General features: G+C 37.7%; 1 protein-coding gene across 1 annotated transcript in view; it reads right to left on the bottom strand.

The window, feature by feature from the left end:
• The window catches only part of LOC124254349 (ADP-ribosylation factor GTPase-activating protein 1-like), a 92875-nt gene that overhangs the window by 60176 nt on the left and 9105 nt on the right, over positions 1 to 23594 (bottom strand). Inside the window, 6 exon segments of the mRNA XM_046688270.1 lie at positions 17924 to 17960; positions 17962 to 17978; positions 18857 to 18956; positions 22242 to 22310; positions 22644 to 22735; positions 22737 to 22847. Coding sequence (XP_046544226.1) covers positions 17924 to 17960; positions 17962 to 17978; positions 18857 to 18956; positions 22242 to 22310; positions 22644 to 22735; positions 22737 to 22847 — 426 coding nt within the window.

The raw sequence follows: 23594 nt of genomic DNA on the forward strand, positions 1-23594 counted from the left end.
AATTGGCGCAATTGGGAGCCGATGACATGTATCAACCAAGCCAGCAAACCTGACCACCAGTTCCTGTTAGTCGCCTCTTACAACAAGCATGGGTTACTGAAGGTTCATTCTAACCCGGACCTTCACAGGTCATTCCACATCACTCAAAACTGACCAAGAACATGGAAACGCGAAATCCTTTGGATGTGTTTGCAGCTGTGTTGTAGCCAGTGTGGTCTGACCTTTGACTCCAACGTCCACAAAATTGACAGATCTGGCTGGCTATATATTGAACGTGTCCACAATGAAGGTCTACAAATTGAATTTGCTCTAAATCTATCACAATTTAACACCAGCCACCAATAGAGGTACAGAATGACAGCCATCACTGCTCCGAAGATTTCTTGTAAATTCAATTGTCTCTTACGCAAACAGGCTGACGGATATTAGCTATCCATGTTTGTTTCAAAATTGTTTGCATGTCCACCACATTAACTTGGCACTATATAATTCCACTTGACATCACAACACATGTGCATGATCCTCCTACCCATAAAACACTTTTCAGTGCTAAATCATTTAAGCTGCAGGATTGAAATCAATTCCCCTTCACAATAACCTTCACATGTACTGCATTGTAGACACAATGCAGGGATGAAATAAACAGGAGGCAAAACACTGTATTTGCCTTGATGAGATTGACTGCATCTTGCAAACTGTTCAGCCGCTTGTTGCAAACAAGGTCAGCCTTCAGCTGCTGATGCAGGCAGTGTCTCCATCAGATGTTCAGTCATCAGTGACTTAGCGACAGCAGGTACTGGCTCAGATATTGCACATGGCTGATACAAAATCCATCCAAAGTGTTTACAGTCTGCCGGCTCATCTGATGTTCTGTCTGATTAAACAGACCTATCTACTGCTACTTGTCTGAGTATTCAAATGAGTGATTGTGAAGAACATATATGGAAGGACATTTCTAGTATACATTTGATTTGTTACAGACATTATTTCCTTAACAACTGAAGATCAGTGCTTTCTCCAGGAAGACTCAATTCTCTTTTCTTTCAGAATCCTCAATAGTCTTTCGCTGGACACATAATCATTAAGAACATTTTGGTGATAAAGTTTTAGTTGTACAGTTTAATAATCCCTCCAAAATATTAACAATATGCCTATTATTTACCTTCCATACTCAGCACACTTTTAACACTGGTCTTCTTTGCAAAATCAGGGTTAAAACAGATGATATCAATGACCTCAGAGGCAACAAATGAGATTGGGTGGTCAGACTCGGTGACTAATGGTTAATGCATGTCATATCTAAATTATAAAGATTGATGCTCGTGATGTCAATCACTGGATTGCCTGGTTCAGACTCCACAATGAAGAGACTACCATCATATTGTTGGAATACTGCTGAATGTGGCATAAAAAAAGCAAAAAATGAAAAAAGAGAAAAAAAATACCAAAATATTTGAGGAATTTTTTCCATTTTTTAGACAAACAGAGCTCTCATTAGTATTATCGAAATACTTCCCCATGAGGATCAGATCCTAATTCAGTCATCATGCCGTGATTGAGATTTTTCTTTACATGAGAAACCATTTCAAATACAGCAAATCAGAGAAAGAACACCTTCCACATTAAGCAAATTGCTTGGGGATTTAGTGTAAGTGTTGACTTTCATGCCCTTCATGTTATGTTGTAGTTATTGTAGATCACCATCTGGACGTTGTCTAGACTCCCTGCTCACATCCTCCATTCTTACAAATGAAATATTGGTATTTCAATCCTCAACAATCCTGAACTTAGGAATCCCCATTATCTTCCATCTCCTGATAGAGTACCCTGCTTTAAGAGAGTAAGGAATATCAGTAGATGTACAGCAGTAGAGTTACAACATAACTTCTCTTTTTGATCACAAAATGTTTTAATATCAGCTGGCGATGGAGGTTTATGAGTACATTATCAGGTAGGGTGATTTCATCGACTCCATTTCATGATTTTCAAAATGTCTGTCCATTCTTAAAATACAGTTACTACAACTGAAAACAAGATATCGGCTGTGAAATTGACCCATTAAGCTTATAAAACAGCCTGATTTAGCAGTGTTGAGTGTCTGGTAGGCTGAGATTACTTTGGTCAATGTATTGAAATCCAAAGGATCACTGCCGATACAGACGTAGTGAAATTAATTACCATCTATGATGTTCAGGATTTGGACACCTGATCTTCAAATCGATACAGAGGGACATTTTCGATGGAGATAGAGAGCGAGGATCAGGGTAAAGGATGTGGAATTATTGCAATGCTCAGATCATTTCTTGAGTCTTAATTTTGGAACATGAAAATGATCATACTGAAAGAAGAGCATCAATAGTTTCTCTGAAAATTAGACATGATCACCTAAAAACATAGCAGCAAATCCTATGATAGCTACAATTATGGGTATTATCACAAGCAAAACACCATTAACTGGTGCAAGAATAGAAAAGGAGTATGGTAACAAAGAATTCAAGAACTTTGAATATGAAGTTTCATCTTTTGTTGAAATTGAAAGTAAATTTTGTTCTGCAGAGACACATATTGATGCAAAATGAGCCTGACAAACACTAACATGTTTGTTCTTTTCTTCTTGCCTTGTAGATCATTTTTCAGATATAAAACATTTTAAGAAAATATATTGCATTAAAAGAAAATCTTTTGTAATTGATTCTATTCTATTTTCTATCTTTTTTTCTTTGCTTTCTGCATTGTGGCATACCAGACTAAAGCATTCATAAATTAAGACATGCTGTTAAGATGCTGCCTTAGAGAGAAAAACAGTTATAGCAGTTTGTAAAATGGAAATTCATGTACTTTCAAAGTACTTGACCCGTGAAGATAGAATAGGTCTTCAGCAACCCATGTGCTTGTCATAAAATGCTATGCTTGTCGTGAAGAGCTAACTAACGGGAAGCTGACTTGGTTGACACATGTCATCGGTTCCCATGCACAGATCGATGCTCATGCTGTTGATCACTGGAATGGTCCAGACTCGAATTTACAGATGCCATATAGTTTCGCGAAAACTAAACTCACTCACTCACTCACTCAAAGTACTAACTTACAAAATTAAGTGGAACCAACTATTGCAAATATATATGCTCCCAGTAATGACTGAAACAATTAGCCGAACTCTGTTTTGGAAAGAAAGCACAAAGAACAGTTGACAATTACAATGAAAAGTATTCTAAATATAATACAAATGTACCTGTTTCAGATATTGCTAGAAAGTCCACAAATGTCCTGGGCCTTGATTTTTTAAGCTCTCTTAGAGATAAGATAGTGGTAAGTGCCATATATTAACATTAACTTATGACTATCTTAGCGCTAAGAGAGCTTCGAAAATCTAGGCCCTGGTCTTAGATATTTACCACTTTAGTGAAACAAGCAAGTGGTGTAGACAAACCAAGGAACAGAGTGGATGTTGGATTCAAACCCTTCACCAGCAATTCCTAATGCTGCTTGATGCCATTAATATTCAGCAAAATTACCAAAGGTAGCACCATGACAATAATCATTACCCATTGTCTTTGCTTTTTGAAATCAGTGGAAAACAGATACTTGTGAACACAATGGAGTGAGTGAGTTTGGTTTTACGCCGCTTTTTGCAATATTCCAGCAATATCACGGCAGGGGACACCACAAATGGGCTTCACACATTGTGCCCATGTGGGGAATCGAACCCGGGTTTTCGGCTTGACGAGCGAACGCTTTAACCACTAGGCTACGCCACCGCCCCTGTAAACACAATGGAGTGTCCAGCATTACTGTTCAGTCTGATTCAAATCTTCAAATCTGACTGCAGAATGCTGTGCATACAAAACAAGCAGACAATCGAGGACTTCTCTGAAGAGTACTGATAAGGAGAACCGTTCTCAGACTGGAATTAAAACACACCAATGAGAGACTTAATGAATAAATTATTGATTGCTTATAATCTGACAGACAGTGAGGATTATAAAGCCATGTAGAGATTGTATCTCTGGAGCTGAAATACTAGATATGTTGCAACACTCTCACAAATGGGGCTGTTTCAAGGACACAAACCTATGTTCCACCAACAAGACCTTACTACTGGAAATACAGATTGATTGAGAACTTGGTTTCAAGAGGACGTTCTGATGCCCAAATCCAATAAACTGGACTGTCTAAAATGCTAGTGAATATTTCAGAAAGTGTTGGGGATTTGTTGCCTGTATCAAGAGAATGTACTGCTGTGCTGATTGTATTACCCAGTCAGTCAAAATTGGCAGCTAATATTTGGAAGGAAATTGAGAACAGGACATCTGTTTCAAGAGGAAAAATCACATTTTTTGTTGTATTTATTCAATAAGAGTCCACAGTGTTAAGATATACTACATATTTTATTCTGAACTGAGGACTGAGCACTGCGAATCTGATTCATGAGGACATCCTATTGCACGTATTTAATAATCAGTGCTCATGATGTTGCTTACTGTATTTTTAGGTCCAGACTCGACTTAGTTACAGACAGCCACCATATAGCTGGAATATTGCTGAGTGCGGCATTAAACAACAAACAAACAATAATAAATGTGACTGTTTCGACAAATGCTAAATATTTTGGATCTAAATATTTTGGATGTAGAGTGAAATTTGGGTGTCATTTTCAAAAGGAAACTTTGCCACATTTTTTAATCAACTTTGCAATCTGATGAACAGTACCAATGAAAACTTCCATCTGGTTGTGTACTTGCAAGGAAAGATATTATGTGACCTATATACCAGCATGATTAGAGATTGCCTATAACGCCACAGCCCAATAATTTACACATTCTACTGACAAACCTTGAGAAAACTTGTGTCATCAAGCAACTTGTATTGACGATGTGGACAACATGCACATCTTTCACTCTTGTCAAAAAATTAATTCTACTCCATATCTGTGGAATTTGGGTTGATGGATCTACAAATACACAAACAAGGTTTAAAAGATACCTAACTAAATCATTAAATGAAGCGAGAGTGAGGGGACACTTTTTAAAAAAGATAAATTTACAGATTCAACTGACTGAATCTAAAATCAACACTATAAAAATATAATATTTGAAGAGTGCATTACATACACATTGTATATAGAACATAGTACAATAAGTATAATTACCTACATCAAATGTACTAGATAACGACTTATTACCATCAGAGATTTATTTAGTTTCCAAAATATTTGCATGACCTCAGTAGGCAAATAGTTGCAAAGGTAATTTTTGTCAAAATTAATACTTGTTCGTATTTTCTTCAATACAAAGGTACTTAAACATTGTATAATAATGCTATATTGAAAAATTCATAATTATAGCTTTTTCCTATTTATTGGTCTAGAAATCAGCACAACACAAATTATCCAACCAATGGTGTGACATTAATCATCAATATAATAACATGAACGGGGTAAATCAGTAGAAAAAAATCAAGAATTTTTTATTAAATTTGCTGCAAAAGTAGGACTGACTATCAACCTCTGAGCAGGAAATTAATCTGACCCTCGGACCATACCTGTCAAATCAGACGCTTGAAAAAATTCAAAGAATTTTATACAACAGTGTTTTGTTTTCAAATAAGGCCATAACATTCAAGAGATGAACCCTATTGAAAGTGATGTGAAATGGTTTGATGTTATTCACATACATTTACAGGGTTAGTGAACAGAGACGGTCAATTTGCATCTGTTCAAAAACACTAAAATTCTGAATCTATACACTTTGAAGAGCATTAGATACCAATTTGAAAATAATTTCTTTTGAGAAAGTTTTCTTCCAACATCAGCATCCAAAGGGTTAAAAGATGATGATCAATACCCTGTAATGAATGCATGTTCGACAAATTCAACGCTGAAACACCTGGTGCAACATGAAATTTAACATCCATGACTTTATGCATAATGCATATCTACACATTATGGCACATATATGAGAACCACATGAGACACCTATTTAACCTGATAAATAGAACAATATATTTTTCCAGGTTCTATTTGTTTAATTATGGAATAGTAGCTACAGAGGTTCATATAGTATTTTACCAAATGACAACATACACAGGTGTACAGGCTAACTGAGTCTTGAATAAAAAAGGCTTTTTAGCTGTTAGTATTGGCCATTGGTATGGATGTTAAATGTATTGGTTCATATCAGAGGACAAAGGAAGGACAGTTTAGTAGTCTATTGAACCTTTATAATAAAGTGTAAAATAACAAGTACTATGAAAATGATGTAAATTATAAGTTTATCACAGGGATTGGGATAGAGAACTCTGACAAAGGGCCATTTTCAGGATTATTAGCCATTTTCTGAATTTAGAATGGGCCACTGCTCTTGTATCAATAGTAAACTTCAAAATTTTAATGGGACATTTTTTATTGGCCCATGGCCCCTGCCTTTCCCAATACCTGTATCAAGATGAAAAAAACTTATTAAAGTACTGGAGTTCCACATCATCAACCATGTGATCATGTACTGAATCACCAGCCACCACAGCCAATATGGAAATGTCAACCATCTGAAGGAATCTGAAACGAATTTGCGAAACATGTTCAAACCACTTACCGAGTAAAGAGGCAGCAGACACAATCAGAGGAGAGATATCATCTACAACCCCAACAGCAGTATCAGCAACAACAGCAAAAACAGTCGGTGCAGAAAATCCTAGCTGTGCAGCATGTCACAGCCCTTCAGTGACTCACACAACATGGAGAACACCGAACGACAATTTGCCCCGTTCCATCACTGGTCCCGGTATGTTTCACACCTGGATCCTAACTAAGACTCTACGAGGTGAATATTAGTCTCTTGACACTTATGTCTGTACCTTGAGTGATGCAACAAGGGTCCATACGTAGTGTCTGCTGCCACCACCAACTGACTAGACCAGCGAGCAACTGCTAGTGAACAACATCCATCGGAGACGGATCAATACTTTGTTTCTTTGTTAGGAGTAGCGAGTGACTCGTCGCAGTGCCACATTGGCCTCATTGCCAGGTAGATGTTCGCTTTGCTCATCTGTAGGCTACACTGTAATTATTTTCTGGTAATTATTGGTAATTACTGACATTGGAAGTTGGTACCAAGATTAGCTCCTTATGGAAGAGTTATTTAAGGATGGCTGTTACAAATGTCACAGATGACACAAATCATTCTGAAATACTCTTGACAATTTCCCATGGAAATATCAATAAACCTGCACATTTACATTAAATGTGACACTTTAAAAGTGAACAGAAATGTTCAACGTGGTGACTCTTACAAACAACTTCATTGCAGTCTAATGCACAAAAGCCTGGTAGAAAGTGACCTTTTATAATCTGGACGGAAATCAGTCACACAAAACACCTAGTTAATTTGATCAACACCTTAAGCAGCGTCTGGAATTAAGCCAGGCTTTCGGCAGTAGTATTTCTATGTAGGGACCCTGTGAATGTTTAATTTGACAGTTATGAAAAGAGCCAGTTTTTTCAATGCCTACAAATGTATAATACAACATGGTGGTAAATGTTTTCAAAACAATGTTTTGGTTTTACAAAAATCAATATTAATCTTGTTTATAGAACAGAATCTAAAATTTCACAGGACATCATGGTTGCTTGGATATGATGGAGTAACAATGCATTGTAGTATCAATGTATCGCAATGTGAAGTGGTGCATCTGCATTACTATACAGTTTGACAAATGTCAATTAAGTTTGCGATATTTGCCATGCTGCTGTTATGGATTTTCTTGCACTTTAATGGATTCCTGCACAAAGCAAAAGATGTAAGGACAGAGAAATAATTTCTTTTGGATTGGACATCAGATAGTCACTTCAATATTTGTGCATCAGGACTTTCTATTATATTTTTCATATCCATTTTAATTCACATACTCAGTGTCATATGTGTTGCACAAATGTGCATCCTGCATGCGCAAATGTATGCCCAGTACGCACAAATGTAGAGAATGGAGACAGCAAAAAAATTCACAGCGTCCACAACAATATTATTCACTGTACCCACAACAGATCTGACCCGTGAAGATCTGGGGTAGAATAGGTCTTCAGCAACCCATGCTTGCCACAAAAGGCTACTATGCTTGTTGTAAGAGGCGACTAACGGGATCGGGTGGTCAGGCTCGCTGACTTGGTTGACAAGTGTCATTGGTTCCCAATTACGCAGATCGATGCTCATGCTGTTGATCACTGCATTGTCTGGTCCAGACTTGATTATTTACAGACCGCCGCCATATAGCTGGAATATTGCTGAGTGCGGCGTAAAACTAAACTCACTCACTCACAACAGATCTATGACTTTGCTAAGTGTTTGGTTGTTTCTTTCAGAGCAGTTATGTGCATCATTTCATCCATCTGTCCACATGATCAATGATTCATTCCATTATATAACTCTCAAGGAATTATCAAAATGTACAGTACTCTACCCTGTTACTTCACAGGACCCTCGTTTTGCTTGCAAGCACCCTTAAAAATAATAACTCGGGGTTTGTGAGTCGAGGTAAAACCCTGCATACTGAATAGGTTTCCTGCCATCTGCTCACAACAATCTGAGAACAATTGTGTATTGCTTTTTACAGGAAGTGAATGTAACTGATATAATTAGTTCAGTTACCAAAACACGTGCCTGAGAACTATTTAATTATATTTATGCATCCATGCATATCACTGACACTGCAGCTACAATGTTGTTTGACAGATATATTTTTATTTCACATCAACCAAATTGTCAAACCTGTATGCTTGTAATGCTGTGACCTCTATCTATATTCCTGTGTAGATATATGTGGTGCACATTTTGTCGGTTCTGTGGAGGATTGCAAAATGCTACTATCCAAGTGTCATTAGACGTCATGTCAAAAATGATGTGACATTCCTGTTGTGTTGGATCCTTGAAGATCCAGGTTAGAATTATCCTTCAGCAACCCATGCATGTCATAAGAGGCGACTAATGGGATCGGGTGGTCGGGCTCGCTGACTTTGTTGAACATGCCATCATATCCCAATTGCGTAGATCGATGCTCATGATGTTGATCACTGGATTGCCTGGTCCAGACTTGATTATTTACAGACCGCCACCATATAGCTGGAATATTGCTGAGGGCGGCGTTAAACAACAAACCACCCAACAAATGGAAGGGCCCTGAAAACTGTCCTCAGTTACATCATAAAGTGTAAGCTTTCGGTCAAAGTGCTAACCAACTTGTTGAGTTGATCAGGTCATTGTGCTCTTGTCAACTTACTATTGTTGGCAAATGGCCAAGTTAATATGTTCTGATTCTGTGACCTGGGACTTGCTGCACAAAACTATTCCTGAGCTAAGACCGTCTTAAGCCTACATTAAAGTATGTGAGTTATGATCACCTTAGTGCTATAATCACTTTGTGCAAGTGAGACTTTGTTGATTGCATGTCATGAAACCATGACGTAATGTCCACTGACTGCCAACATTGTCAAGGTGGATAGTACATCAGTAGTTCGATTCTTGTGACAGTGACCGTGTGGACTTGGTAGTTTGTGATTTGCCAGTAATTTGCGGATTCCATGTCAGCATGCCAGGGCAGAACGGATCATTGTTCATAATATCATTCACTGGTTTGTCAAGACTTGTTTATTTTATTGCTTCAGCTTGAATATTGCTGACTTTAGCTTTGACAAGAAGTCCCAAACTGTTTGGATCATAGCATATGAATTATTATAAGAGCAACCCATGCTTGATGTAAGAGGCGACTAACGGGATCGGGTGGTCAGGCTCGCTGACTTGGTTGACACATGTCATCTTATCCCAATTGTGCTGATTGATGCTCATGATGTTGATCACTGGATTGTCTGGTCCAGACTTGTTTAGTTACAGAATGCAGCCATATAGTTGGAATATTGCTGAATGCTGCGTTAAACAACAAACCAACCAAACTATTATCATAGATACACATTTATGAATTCGCAAGTCACATTATAATCTATAAACCGTTTTTCTTTGATATCATCAGATTTAGAAATTTACATGAAAGCAATGGCTGATGGAGTAGAGACAATGACAACTCTAATATTCTTTGACAGAGAAATCCTGAACAAGTTGAAAGGAAAAAGCCTACGAGGTGATGCAACTGTTACTATGGCAACTCAGCAGAGATTTCATTACAACTTTTCTCAATGTGAACAGATATCAGTATTGGAAATAGACTCAGAGACAACAACATCCATACTCTCAAAAATCGATACAATGAGATTTCATCCCAATATGTGGCTTACCACAATCCATATACTTTTCACTTCTTAAGTCAACGAACAATGATAGCTATGAGTTTCAAAGTAACAAGGATTTGATCAAATTTTAGGATCTTTTTTTTTACTTCATTACATGATATCAAATGAGAAGCAAACACCAAGCAGGGCATTGTCTTTCATATTGATAAAGAAATAGTTCTGATAATGAGGTGACTTTAACATGGCAGAAATTTTTCTCATGACAGTAATGAATATTTTCAGAGAATCAAAGCAAGACAAGACATTGTAGTCTGTGCAAAATATTTTTTTACCACTACTCAGCAAGACATCTCCTGTGGTCGATAAATAAACAAGTCTGGACCAAACAAACCAGTGAATGATATGAGCTGTGAAGTTGACACAAAATCGACAAATCCCCAACTAATGGTCAATTTAGCCACTACAACATGGATCAAACCACTGACCTGTTTTCTGGGTAGATGCTCTACCAACTAGGCCTTGTAGGGGGTTTAGCAGACATGGTAGATTGTAAACCCAAAGTTGTTTGTTCGTGATTATTTATTACAAATGTTATGACAATGTCCACAGCAGCTCTGTCCAGATGAGTGAGTGAGTTAGTTTTACGCCGATTTTAGCAATATTCCATCAATATCACAGTGGGGACACCAAAAATGGGCTTCACACATTGTACCCATGTGGGGAATCAAACCCAGGTCTTCGGCGTTACGAGCGACCACTTTAACCACTAGGCTACCCTACCTGGTTGGTATGGAATCAGGATACTGTGTCCATGTTAGACTGAAGCATGATATTTCTGTGGGCTGGCACTTCAAACCAGCATTAGTCTGAACAGGCACAAGCAGCAGACACATATGGTGATAAAACTGAAATAATCCTGATTACAACTTTAAAGCCCATTTCACATCTCATGCCATGAAATGTATATTATATTAAGCGTGTTAGCTAGTAAACTTGGTAGGATGCAAAGAGGATGTAAAGAGGTGTTTTCGCATCTTCCAGTATTAATAACATCAGCATAATGTAAAAGCAATGTTTTTCAAATAACAAATTCGTAACATGGGATTGGCAAAAAAAGCAACATCCTTAAATGAAAAAACATTCAGTGAATAGTTGCAAAGGTGTTTGGGTCCCAATTCCATTTAACATAATTGCATGAACCATTGGGGAATCAGGACCCATTCCCATGCATATCACAATGTTGCTTCAAAGGGCATTGGCAGTTTATGAGATATGCAGGTGACCCAGCTCAGAGACAGTGTAACCTTGGTGATTCCTACCACCAACACGTGCTTGTTGTAAGATGCAACTAACATGATTAAGCAGTCAGGGCCTACATTTTCGAAGCTCTCTTAGAGCTAAGATAGTCGTAAGTTAATGTTAATGAAGGCACTTACGACTATCTCAGCGCTAAGAGAGCTTGGAAAATCTAGGCCCTGGTTCGTAGACTTGGTGGACTCATGTCGTCATATCCCAATAGTTCAGATCGATGCACATGATGGCAATAACTGGATTATCTGGTTCAGATTCAATTATTTACCAACAGCGGTCATACAGCTGGAATATTGTTATTTGCACAGCATAACAGTAACAATGAAGCTGTTACAACAATGACCATTACAGGGGACAGTCTGACACTTGAAGACTGAATAAGCAGATCCTGGCACAGCCAAGAGACACAACTTAATTAAACAACAATCACCTAAAGAAAGGATAATGTTCAAGTCACTTATGACAATATGACAATGATTATTTCACTAGCAAACACATTCTCTTCTCTATGATCAAAAATTGCAGAAGATGTTACAATAACCCTATAACACCAGTCGCATGCAAACAATTCTCCCCAAGGAAATGGCTTGCAAGATGCATGTGCCACAAAAGATGGCAACACACCAAGCTAGCAGAGCCTGCTTTACATCACTTCCAGCTTGGCATTTAGCAACAATGAGCTTCAAAGTACACTGTCTTGCAGCATGCAACAGCTACGAGGCCAGGGCAATACAGCAAGACATCAGTGTTGTAATTGTACATATTCCCATCCACAGAACCACAGTATGGACAACAATGTATCAGATCAGACTATACAAATCCTCTAAATAGATGTCCAGGGTTGTGCTGGAAGGTTTCAGTCAATAAGTCAAAGGGACTCCCAATCTTTACTTTAGGCTAGAGAAACATGACTTGGTCTGACAAGATAATGTCAGAGTCTGTTCCTTTCTGTTCCAGAGAAAAATGGCAGCCCGACACAACACTTGGTTGTCAGCTAATTACCTGTATACGTATTACACAAACTTGTGTCGTGTGAGTGAGTGAGTGAGTGAGTGAGTTAAGCTTTACACTGCTTTTAGCAATATTCCAGCAATATCATAGCGGGGAACACCAGAAACGGCCTTTACACATTGTACCAATGTGAAGAATTGAACCCGTGTCTTCGTCATGACAAACGAACGCTTTAACCACAGGGCTACCCCATCGCCCCTCTTGTGTAGAGAATACCAAGGTTGGATGTTCCACAGGCATATGTATAGAGGATATTATATGAGTGCCCATGTCATACTATGTTTACGACATTCGTGCCTAAATATCAGTATATCCCTCGCTCTCGCTCGGGATATACTGATATTTAGGCACGAGTGATATGGGCACGAAATGTAATATTCTGTTTATTACCGAAGTCGTCAAATTGAGGAAACTAACCCAAATCTACTTTCAAACATAGGCTGTCTGCCCGCCGTCGCCGCATGTAGAACGCAATGTCATAGAAGAAACGTGATGTCATAGCATTGTTCATGACGTCCTGTCACCATGACAAAGGGGTATTTTGCCCTAGGGCATAATATGAAAATTATGAACCCCGATATGTTTGCCCTCGTAGGTAATGAACATATGTATGTACGATGAACACTGTTTATTGCAATCCTGAACCTGAACTGTGGATTTGTTGATATGCAATTTTGGATGACTTGAAGATGTATGATCACTGGGCATCTTTTTTCTTATGGAGTCACATATTTAACCGAAACAGCATTATCACAAAGGGCGTTATTTCAAAAGATGACAGTGCAGTATATATGAGAAATGGATTAGCCTGACTTCCTCTGACATGCTTTTCCTTCTCTTCCCCATTTTGAGAAGTTGACCTTGAACTTGTTTACATGAAGCAGATGATGAGAGTTACTCCCCCTACATTTAATCCCCCATCATTTTGTAGATTGAGAGCACCAAGCATTTTAACTTGACCCCCACCTATTACTCACTGCTGCCCAGGGGCCATTTTACGACATAATTATGGCACACCACTGTATATATGAGAAATGGATTAGCCACTGGTTCAAGAGTTAATAGGCTTTCTCCTAATCCACTGTTTATGTGAGTGAGTTCAGATTTAGGCCACACACAGCAATATTCCAGCTATATGGCGGCGGTCTGTAAATAATCGAGTCTGGACCAGAGAATCCAGTGATCAACAGCATGAGCATCGATCTGCGCAATGGGGAACTGATGACATGTGTCAACCAAGTCAGCGATCCTGACCACCCGATCCCGTTAGTCAGCCTCTTACGACAAGCATAGTCGCCTTTTGTGGCAAGCATGGGTTGCTGAAGACCTGTTCTACCCCAGATCTTCATGGGTCAATCCACTGTTTAAAGAACACCCTCTCCCATGTTGCAGCAGTGAGATCAGATTTCTGTTTGTTGAAACCATCTTACCTAATAAAAAAATTCCAAAATAAGTTTGCATCCATTTTCAATTCATAGCATTTTTAGCAATTCTGCCATCACCTTGGGGCCCTGAGATATTAATCAGTACATATGGCATTGTTATTCCCATAACATCTAAATTCAGATACATTTTAACATATAACATGCAATGCATCAAGTCTCCGTTTGGTTCCCATTGCTTGTATATTTTAGAAGCAGAGTCAAACCTTTACACTTCTACAAGACTGATGGAAGTTCTATTTACTGCAATATTGTGAGTCTAATCAACAGATTTACCAGAATGAAAACTTCCATACTTGCTGGTTATCATTTTCCAGTTTACATACCAGTAGCAGTCAAGTGTTTATTTGTGAAAACAACACAGCTTGATTGTTCAAACCAATACATTAACAACTCGTTTTTTTAAAACATATTTCACCAAATCATCTCATTAATGCTTGTAAATATTACATTATGCATTTACAATAATGTGTCTGGTAAATAGGTCATTTTCTCCCATACGCTCGTCACGTCAAAGACATGGGTTCGATTCCCCACATGGGTACAATGTGTGAAGCCCATTTTTGGTGTCCCCCGCCGTGATATTGCTGGAATATTGCTAAAAGTGGCATAAAACTAAACTCACTGACTCACTCACTGATAGAATACTATCCCTGGGTTCTTCATACAGAAAAACACTGGCAAAGGACATAAGATGAACCGATACAAGTATAAAACATGTACTGCAGTTCACCTGGGTGTAGTTGCAAATTTAGGGAATGTGCAAGAATATATTTAACAACATCAATAATTGTGGTTGAGACCAGTTATATGAGTGACAGAGTTGTGGGGAAGGTCCCTTGACCCATGAAGATAAGGGTTAGAATTGGTCTTCAGTAACCAATGCTTAGGCGACTAAGGGGAATGGGGTGGTTTGGCTCGCTGACTTAGTTGTCACATGTCAACGTATCCCAATTGTGTAGAACGATGCTCATGATGTTGATCACTGGACTGTCAGGTCCAGACTCGATTATTTACAGACCGCCACCATATAGCTGGAATATTGCTGGCGAGGCGTTACAGACCGCCACCAAATGGAATAAAAGCTGGAATATTGACTGACTGATTGACTGACGTTTAGTTTTAAACAACAAACCACCCAACCAGAAATGGCTTAAAACAAGGGCCCTTAAAACTGTTGTTGTGACGCTATGATCTGAGAATCTGAGGATATTGTGAAAGTGGATGAAATTCAACAAGTTATTGGCACTCAATATCATCTTGGCAACTGTTTTGACAAAGAGTGAGTGAGTATGGAAATGAGTACAGAAATGGGCTTCATCCCCCATGTGGGGAATCGAACCCAGTGTGACGAGCAAACGCTTTAACCACTAGGCTACCCCACTGCCCATTTGACCTTTAGACCAGTTAACAGTCTTTTCAATCAATATTTTAGCACGAGAAAGTTTAGCACCAAACCCATATCTAAAAATCATTTTGAAACATGCTTCATTAAAGTTTATTTTTATCATTTATGGCTGAGAATATAATGATGGAAAACAAATTTCCCTGGGGATAAAAAAAACAACCATGGTCTGATCTTATAGAATTTTAACTTTAATGTAAAACGTGCTGCTCTGCCATAATTTAAAACAAAAAATATCTGAATTGTGGAGCTCCACCACATACTAGGATTACAACATTGTCTCTTCATGTTTTGCCATAAATTGATTTGGAATGAACAAAAATATCAACAAAGCAAGTGATATGCAATGTGTAATGTTGTATAACTCTGTTGCAGTAGTTTTTCCATCACAGATTTTCAGCTCTCCTTTTGCATTAAATTGGGATAATTATTTTTCGGAAGAACATATCATCACATTCACTGTCATCGCCATCAAAATGCGTGACACTTTACATTCCAAGTTTCATATGTCATCTGTGACGCAGTTTCACTGAAAACTGAGAATATGTAGTTGACATTAGTTTAACCCTCTTGATGCTGAGTCATTCTTAACAGTGAACATTATGACTGATTTCAAACAACACTGGCTCTGCCTCCTAGTATTGCACTGACATGTAGAATAAGAAATTTTCTATCTGAGGTAATTGCCTTAATTTCAGACATAGCATTGGTGTGAAAAACAAACAGTAGGTTTAATATTGTTTATCTGACAATTTTCTGTGAACTGTAAGTGTAAGCCACCTAAATACTGACTTACATCTGAACGATTTAATGAGACATCAAACTGAGTTATAAGCACATGTGTAACGTTACAAACATATAATATAATAGTGAGTGAGGTTAGTTTTACGCCGCTTTTAGCAATATTCCAGCAATATCATGGCAGGGGACCCCAGAAAGGGGTTTCACACATTGTACCCATGTGGAGAATCAAACCCGGGTCTTCGGCGTGACGAGTGAACGCTTTAACCACTAGGCTACCCCACCGACCCCATATAACAGAATAACTAAGTTGTTTCAAATGAGGACCACTGAATTTTCACTATGCTGTCAAAAGATGGAGACGTGTATTCCCTGAAAAGAAAAAGGGGCCAAACTGTTTTGCTCACAATTTTCATCTTTACCATTGTAATGTAGCTGTACATTGCTCAATATAAATGTCACCTAATTTTTTTTCCAAGTGTGAAAAACATAAATATTAAAGGAGAACTTGAAGCCTTTTGACATGATATATATGTGTATTTAATACCACATGAATATTATTTCAATAAATAGAACATGAGATAGGATGAATGTGGATATAACCAGGCCATTATATGCACCTGTAAGACATCAGTTTAATATTTTAAAATGAAATATATGGATCTTTCTATGACATCTTTGGAATTAATTGGGAAAGAAAATATATGCATTATTGTTCATTTTATCCTGTCGTGGCTTCAGTTTGACAGTTTCTGATAAATTTACAAAATCATTGTTTCTATTTAAAATTCTTACATGTTTTTGTATTCTTCATAAAATTCTTAAAAAATATGAGCAAATTAAGAAATGTAAAGATGATTGAACCTCTCAAGAGAGAAAATGGTATCGTGTGGTTATAGTGTGTAAAATCCAAATGTTGCTTCCTTTACATTTTCACACAAGAAAAGTTTTCCTGAGCACAGGATTCATGTTTTTACCTGATATATTTGACTTGATGTCATCATGTGATTTGCATGGTGTGAAAGGCAGTTTGTCATCAGATCACTAACGTGACATTTTTATTGTACTCTGTGCAAAATGTCAAATGTCAATATTTCAAAAGTGAGTGAGTGATGAGTGAGTATGGTTTTACGACGCTTTTAGCAATATTCCAGCAATACCACGGCAGTGAACACCAGAAATGGGCTTCACACATTGTACCCATCTGAGGAATCGAACCCAGGTCTTTGGCGTGACGTGCGAACGCTTTAACCACTAGGCTACCCCACCGCCCCAAAACATACATGATCTTCTGTCGTGAATGTTATGGTTAAGTAAAAAATATTAACATTTAGGATGTACTTAATTTTAAAGGTTGTTTTCAGTAACATAGCAATGACTTAAATGTCATCCCTGAACACAGAATTGGGAGGTTGGCAATATTATGTCCCTGTGGCATCCAGGGTGTCAGTACGAGAGATACAGAAAGATATCATTGAGGAATAAAACTAGAAAACAGTTCCTGAAATAGATTAATGAACCTATAAGCACAAACAACAATTTGACAGACAGACACTGACATCCAACAACAAGAAACAAACAATCACATAACACCGACAAACACTGTGATGTAGGAACCCACTACACAAAGTGATTTTATCAATTACAAACTATATACTCAACTCGAAACAAGGACTCAGGGTGTGCAAACAGCAGTGTTCAATAAGCCTGACTAGTCTATGTGTCTCACAGAACAATATTAAAAATTTTGGAAGTGTGATGATCAGATAAAAAGTGACTTACCTTTTCAGAAGCTGCTGTGGCGAACTTTGTGGCTCGATGCCCAAGATGACAATCCCTGGAAAATACAAACACAATGACATGTCATACATAGTGTAGACAGCTCCAGAGAATATTTTGAATCAATAACTATTTCCTCATTTTATCATTTGGTATTTCAATATTTCAATGAATTTTCTGTATACCTCCACTCCATTTGGTCCAGCCACTTAACTTTATTTTAAACAAATTGAGAACATATTGATTTTCTTCAGTTTTAATTTTTAAATTTTTTTTTAAAGAGATCAACATTTTCTTTCACCATGGGAGTCACTTGTGAGGAGATTAAACTCACATCAGTAGATATTTCGATTCAAGTCTGAGTAAGCTAGAAGTAGAAGTAGTGCTTTCCTGCATTATTTATTGCAGCTGAAGTCTTGTATGTGATACAAAAAATGTACTTACATACCTTTATAGGCCAGTTTCATGGTTCAGTGACTGGAGTTCAGCTGAATGAGATGTTCACATGAGATACAGATTTTTCACATAATGAAGGGAAATCTGTATCTAATGTGAACATCATATTCAGCATTTTTAACAATAATTTGGTCTATTGAATGGTGTTTTGCCATCTCAGACATAAAAAATGTGGTTTATTAATAAACTTGAATCCATCTCACAAAACAAACAACTTTTCAGGATAAAATAAATAGAGAAAGATGTATGCATGATGAGCAATGCCCCACACCTCAAACCATTGACTGTTTTCACAAAAAGAGAACAAAATGACTAGTTATTACCCATGCTCTGAGTAACCACTTCTTACTGATGCTCATTCATAATTTCATTTTCTGATTTTAGTCTTTTTCCAATTATACAGCATTTAAATTGATTATCATGCATAAAATACCAGCACTGATAGGTTGTAAAAGTCCATGACAAAGGAAAAATACATACTGATGATAATGATGTCATGTCGAAGAGAGCTTCATTTTCTGGTTCAATGGGGCTGTTCCCAAAACCTACATATTTCCCTCCTTCACTGGGCTTCAGCCCTCTGAAATTTATAGAAACATTAATGGATTTCTGTAAATATGTTAAAGAACAGAATATATTGTGGTTATAATACTTAGCCAGCATTACATTAACTATACTGCGGTTTTCCGAACAAAAGTATACATTGAAAGATGACTTGACAAAACTATTCTTGATATAAATTTATATCGTTGTTGAACTAGAAGTATCCCAATGACAGCTCCCTGGAGTTACCTCCCATGTGTTACGTTAGCCAACCTGAAGGGGAGGAAAAACATCAGTCCAAGAGATGGTGTTTAGACATGTAATGCAAGTGACAGATTCCTATAATGTTTTACTTAGCCTGTTTTACATTATGGATAAGCGGACTGTAGGAGGTTGTGCATACTTTCAGGAAAATATTAATAACAACTGTATGGTGATATCAGAAAGATTGGTTGTTGCTGCAGTGTGGCATTTGTTCTACACTTCCCACTCCACTCTATTCAATCAGTCCAGTCTCTTAAATGCCAGAAATTAGGTCTGTAACGATGCATCGAACTATCGATGCATTGCAATTGTTGAGTCTTCGCTAGCAATTAATCAATTGTAGAAACGAAAAACTATCGATGCATCGATAGTATGTGTGACTATCGATAGTTTAGTAATTGACTTCCATTGATAAATGCGCAGCGCAAAATAAAGGATGTTTGGATGCAGACTCGCAGCTTCATTGAGTTTATGTTTACTCAAGTTAACCGTTTACTTGATCTGGGTTTCAAGTTTATTGTCAGCTATTAAATGAGGCTGAAACTACTTCAACTTGTTTTTATTTCATATAAACTATACATTTATTTGGGAAATGACTTCAAATGAGACAAGTCAAGGAGAAAAAACCTATTGCAATAGTATGTTGCAATAGACTATCATTATCGCAATAGTTGTTTCTCCCTCAATAGTCACCCCTAGCAGGAACACAAAGTGTCACATGTGTAATTATCAAGACAGGTGAGTTTCCTTTTGAATAACACTGACATAGTATTTTACCCAAATAAACAATCAAACATTTGGTGAATAGTGAATGAATGAAGTAAAACCATTAGACCGAACAGAAGGCAAATGGGAGAAGAACACTGGAATCATACTTATGTACACGCTTGTACATCACACATGACAATACTTTCCCAAAAAACTCATGGTGACTTGACGATGTGGAGTTTGTGGACTTTTTCCAACAAAAACCAAGATCTTTGAGTGACATCAGAAGGAGGTTGATGTCAAAAGTTCTTAAGAAGTCAGTTTGAAATTTTACATGTATTTGGTAAATAGTTGAATGAGGAAGTACACCATAAACTGGTGAAAGGCTGAATGCCTTGGCTTTCATGGTAAGACATAACCGGTACCAACTTGTCACAGTAAATCTAGGTTGTTGAAGTTTGGTAGGCTCGGGCGCCATTAAGACTGCTTTAGCATATGTTGTCATTATTCTGCTGATGTAGCTAGAAGCTGTGTGTAGTCAGGCTCAGTGTGCGAAATAGTTTCCAAATTTCGCTAGCTAGTAGGGCTAGCTATGCCTGAAAGTTACTAGCCCACAAATTAATTCACTGGCCCGAAATTTGAATGTACACATGGGTCTCATCATTTCGCTACTAAAATGGTGAATTTTTTTTATCAGGCCACAATCTTTCATGATTTAAAAGTGTATTTTAACTTAGCAAGTCGGAGAGAGTGATATATTTACTAGCCCAACTGGATTTATCAGAGAGAGTGATATATTTACTAGCCCGACTGGATTTATACAAGCCACGGACCAGCGGGCCAGTGGCTATTTCGCACACTGGTCAGACTCCAATGATGGTTGCAACGACTGAGAAGTATGTTCCACCAACCTGAGAGTCAGAGTTATGCTTAACTGTTGACTTCAAGTTAGCAGGTAAGAAGGGTGCTTTGATGATAAGTTGTATGTTTGATTACAGTTTCAGGATGATCTTGATGGAAGAAGATGGGAAGCAAATGCATTGAGTTCTCCCCATGATATAATTGTTGGTTGACAAGCTTAATTAAAGAAATCCCAATGGGTAAATCTGATGCAGGGAGTGCCTTGTTGTAACTTGTTAACCAGGGACCCGTTTCACAAAGCTCTCATAAGCCTAAGATCTCATAACCTTTCTTAAAGTAGACTGACTGACTGAGTTTAGTTTTAGCCCTTTTAGCAATATTCTCACAATGTGGGGAATCGAACCGGGCCTTTCTCACGCTTTAACCACTAGGCACTCTATACGGTAGAAGTAAGAATGCTACGAGAAAAGTTACGAGATCTTAGGCTTACGAGAGCTTTGTGAAACGGGGCCCAGAGCTGTAAGCAGAGGGTCCAACAGAATCGTGAGGGTGACATCACCCCATCCATTAATAAGGGATGCCACTAGGTATGCATCTTGAATGGGCAAGACAGCAAAAATGGCATGAAAACAATTCCATGAGTGAGGCTGAAATTGTGCATGAAAAATTAAAGCGGAAATAAGTTGTATAATGTGTGGGTATGGTGTTTTTTGTAAAAACAATTCACCTAGTAATAAATAAAACCCAACTGAAGGTAGGCTGACTGTATAGTAGAACAATGTGTTCTCCTCATAGCCAAAGAGACAACAATAATCACAGAGGGAAATGGGAGATAACTCCGGTGAGTGGTCATTGGGATATTACAAGTTCAACAACTATGTTTATATCAAGAACACAATCCCATGAAGTCTATTTTCCTTCCACCTGAAAACAACAATATGTATAATGTGATGCAGGCCAAGTGAAAAATTATGGTTCTGATGTGCAAGGATATCACATGAGCTACTGTGACATCAGACACCATCTTGGTCAAATTCATAGCAGATAGAACTTGAACAGGGAACTTCAGTTCAAATATCCAACTTCTTGGACAGACATGAATATTAAAAGAATAGCTAATATTTTATATTATTACTTAACATGCTCAAAACATAGCTGCTGGGAGAATAACATAACCACCAATACAACACAACCACATTACAACCAGAGTTTGGGACCATTTGGCTAATGTATCATATGAATAGTATAAATGAGATAAAAATTATCTTTCTGTAATCTGACCAAATGACTACAGAGAAAATATTTAACAATTTCAGTCAATGCTGATGCACTAAGATGCTAATGATACAGAATATGCTACATTATAGAAGAAAACTGAGATAACCGAAGAATTAAAATACTGCACACTGCATGTATTGCATAGTCCCCAAACACAATGTTCACCCAGATTTGTCTTCAGTTTGTTTAGCTGTTAGCAGACAATACTTACTCTGGTCGAGCAGCATTTTCAGCCATTCTCCTATCAAAGAAAGTCTGTTTCTGTTGTTTGAATTCATCACTAGAAAAGAAAACAAATCAAGACATATTTAAAAGTAGGCATTGAATGGAATTTAACAAAGATATCTTTCAAAAACATGAGTGTAATCAGAAACATACAAAATTATATAAATGTAAACTTTTATCACATGTGTTTAAGAGACAAAACATTCCCATTTTTAACATCGAGTGGATATATGCCATCAAAATAGGTAGATAGATAGATAGATAGATAGAGAATTTCACCCAGACATGGCACAAATTGATTTTGGGGATACATATTGTATTGTGACTCAATCATCTCAATATGTATCGACAAATGTGTTAAGTGTCTAATGATTCCAATCATCTGTACCTTTGAAAGTTGGCATTATCATGGTAACTGTTCTGCAGATCTCCACTGCTGTGACTGTTAGTCATGCTGCTGGATCCTCCTGGGTCCATACTGGAAAGTCGGGGGCTGGGAACTGGAAGACCCCAGGCGGGGTTGGAATGGTAAATAGTTTCTAGCTGGGGAGCTTTCAATACTCCATGACTTGCCTTCTGCCTCTGTGGCTACCTGGAAGATAATGGACACCTTTGAGCATTCTAGTAAAACACTTACTTATCCATCTGAACATCATATTTAGATGTTCTGTTAAACTGGATTAAGAAAATGAAGTGGGATAAAGAAAATGAAACATTGATTAGACAACTATGTGCATTAATTGATAATACAGTACAGGGGAGACAATCCAGAAAGTAATATCCAGTGATTATCTCCCCTTTCCAGATGGCAATGAACAATTGATCCAAAATCATATTCAGAAGTGGAGGAAATGGATCCATAATTGTGCTCATTTCAAAGACATGATCATGATAACACATCATACAATCAATCTATTTGGATTCGTGACCCAGATGTAATTATATCCAAACACTTGCTGTAGTTCTCACTGAATTACCTTATCTCTGAAGACAGCTGCAGCCATTGTGTTAACCTTCTTACTGATGCTAATCCCTGTTGTATAACTACCTTATCTCTGAAGACAGCTGCAGCCATTGTGTTAACCTTCTTACTGATACTAATCCCTATTGTATAACTACCTTATCTCCGAAGACAGCTGCGGCCATTGTGTTAACCTTCTTACTGATACTAATCCCTATTGTATAACTACCTTATCTCTGAAGAGAGCTGCAGCCTTTGTGTTGTACTTCTCTCTGATGCTCATCCTTGTTGTATAACTACCTTATCTCTGAAGAGAGCTGCAGCCTTTGTCTTGTACTTCTCCCTGATGCTAATCCCTATTGTATAACTACCTTATCT

Source organism: Haliotis rubra, unplaced genomic scaffold (assembly GCF_003918875.1).
Source record: "Haliotis rubra isolate DU_JTF1 unplaced genomic scaffold, ASM391887v1 Scf571, whole genome shotgun sequence".
NCBI classification, from domain to species: Eukaryota; Metazoa; Mollusca; class Gastropoda; order Lepetellida; family Haliotidae; genus Haliotis; species Haliotis rubra.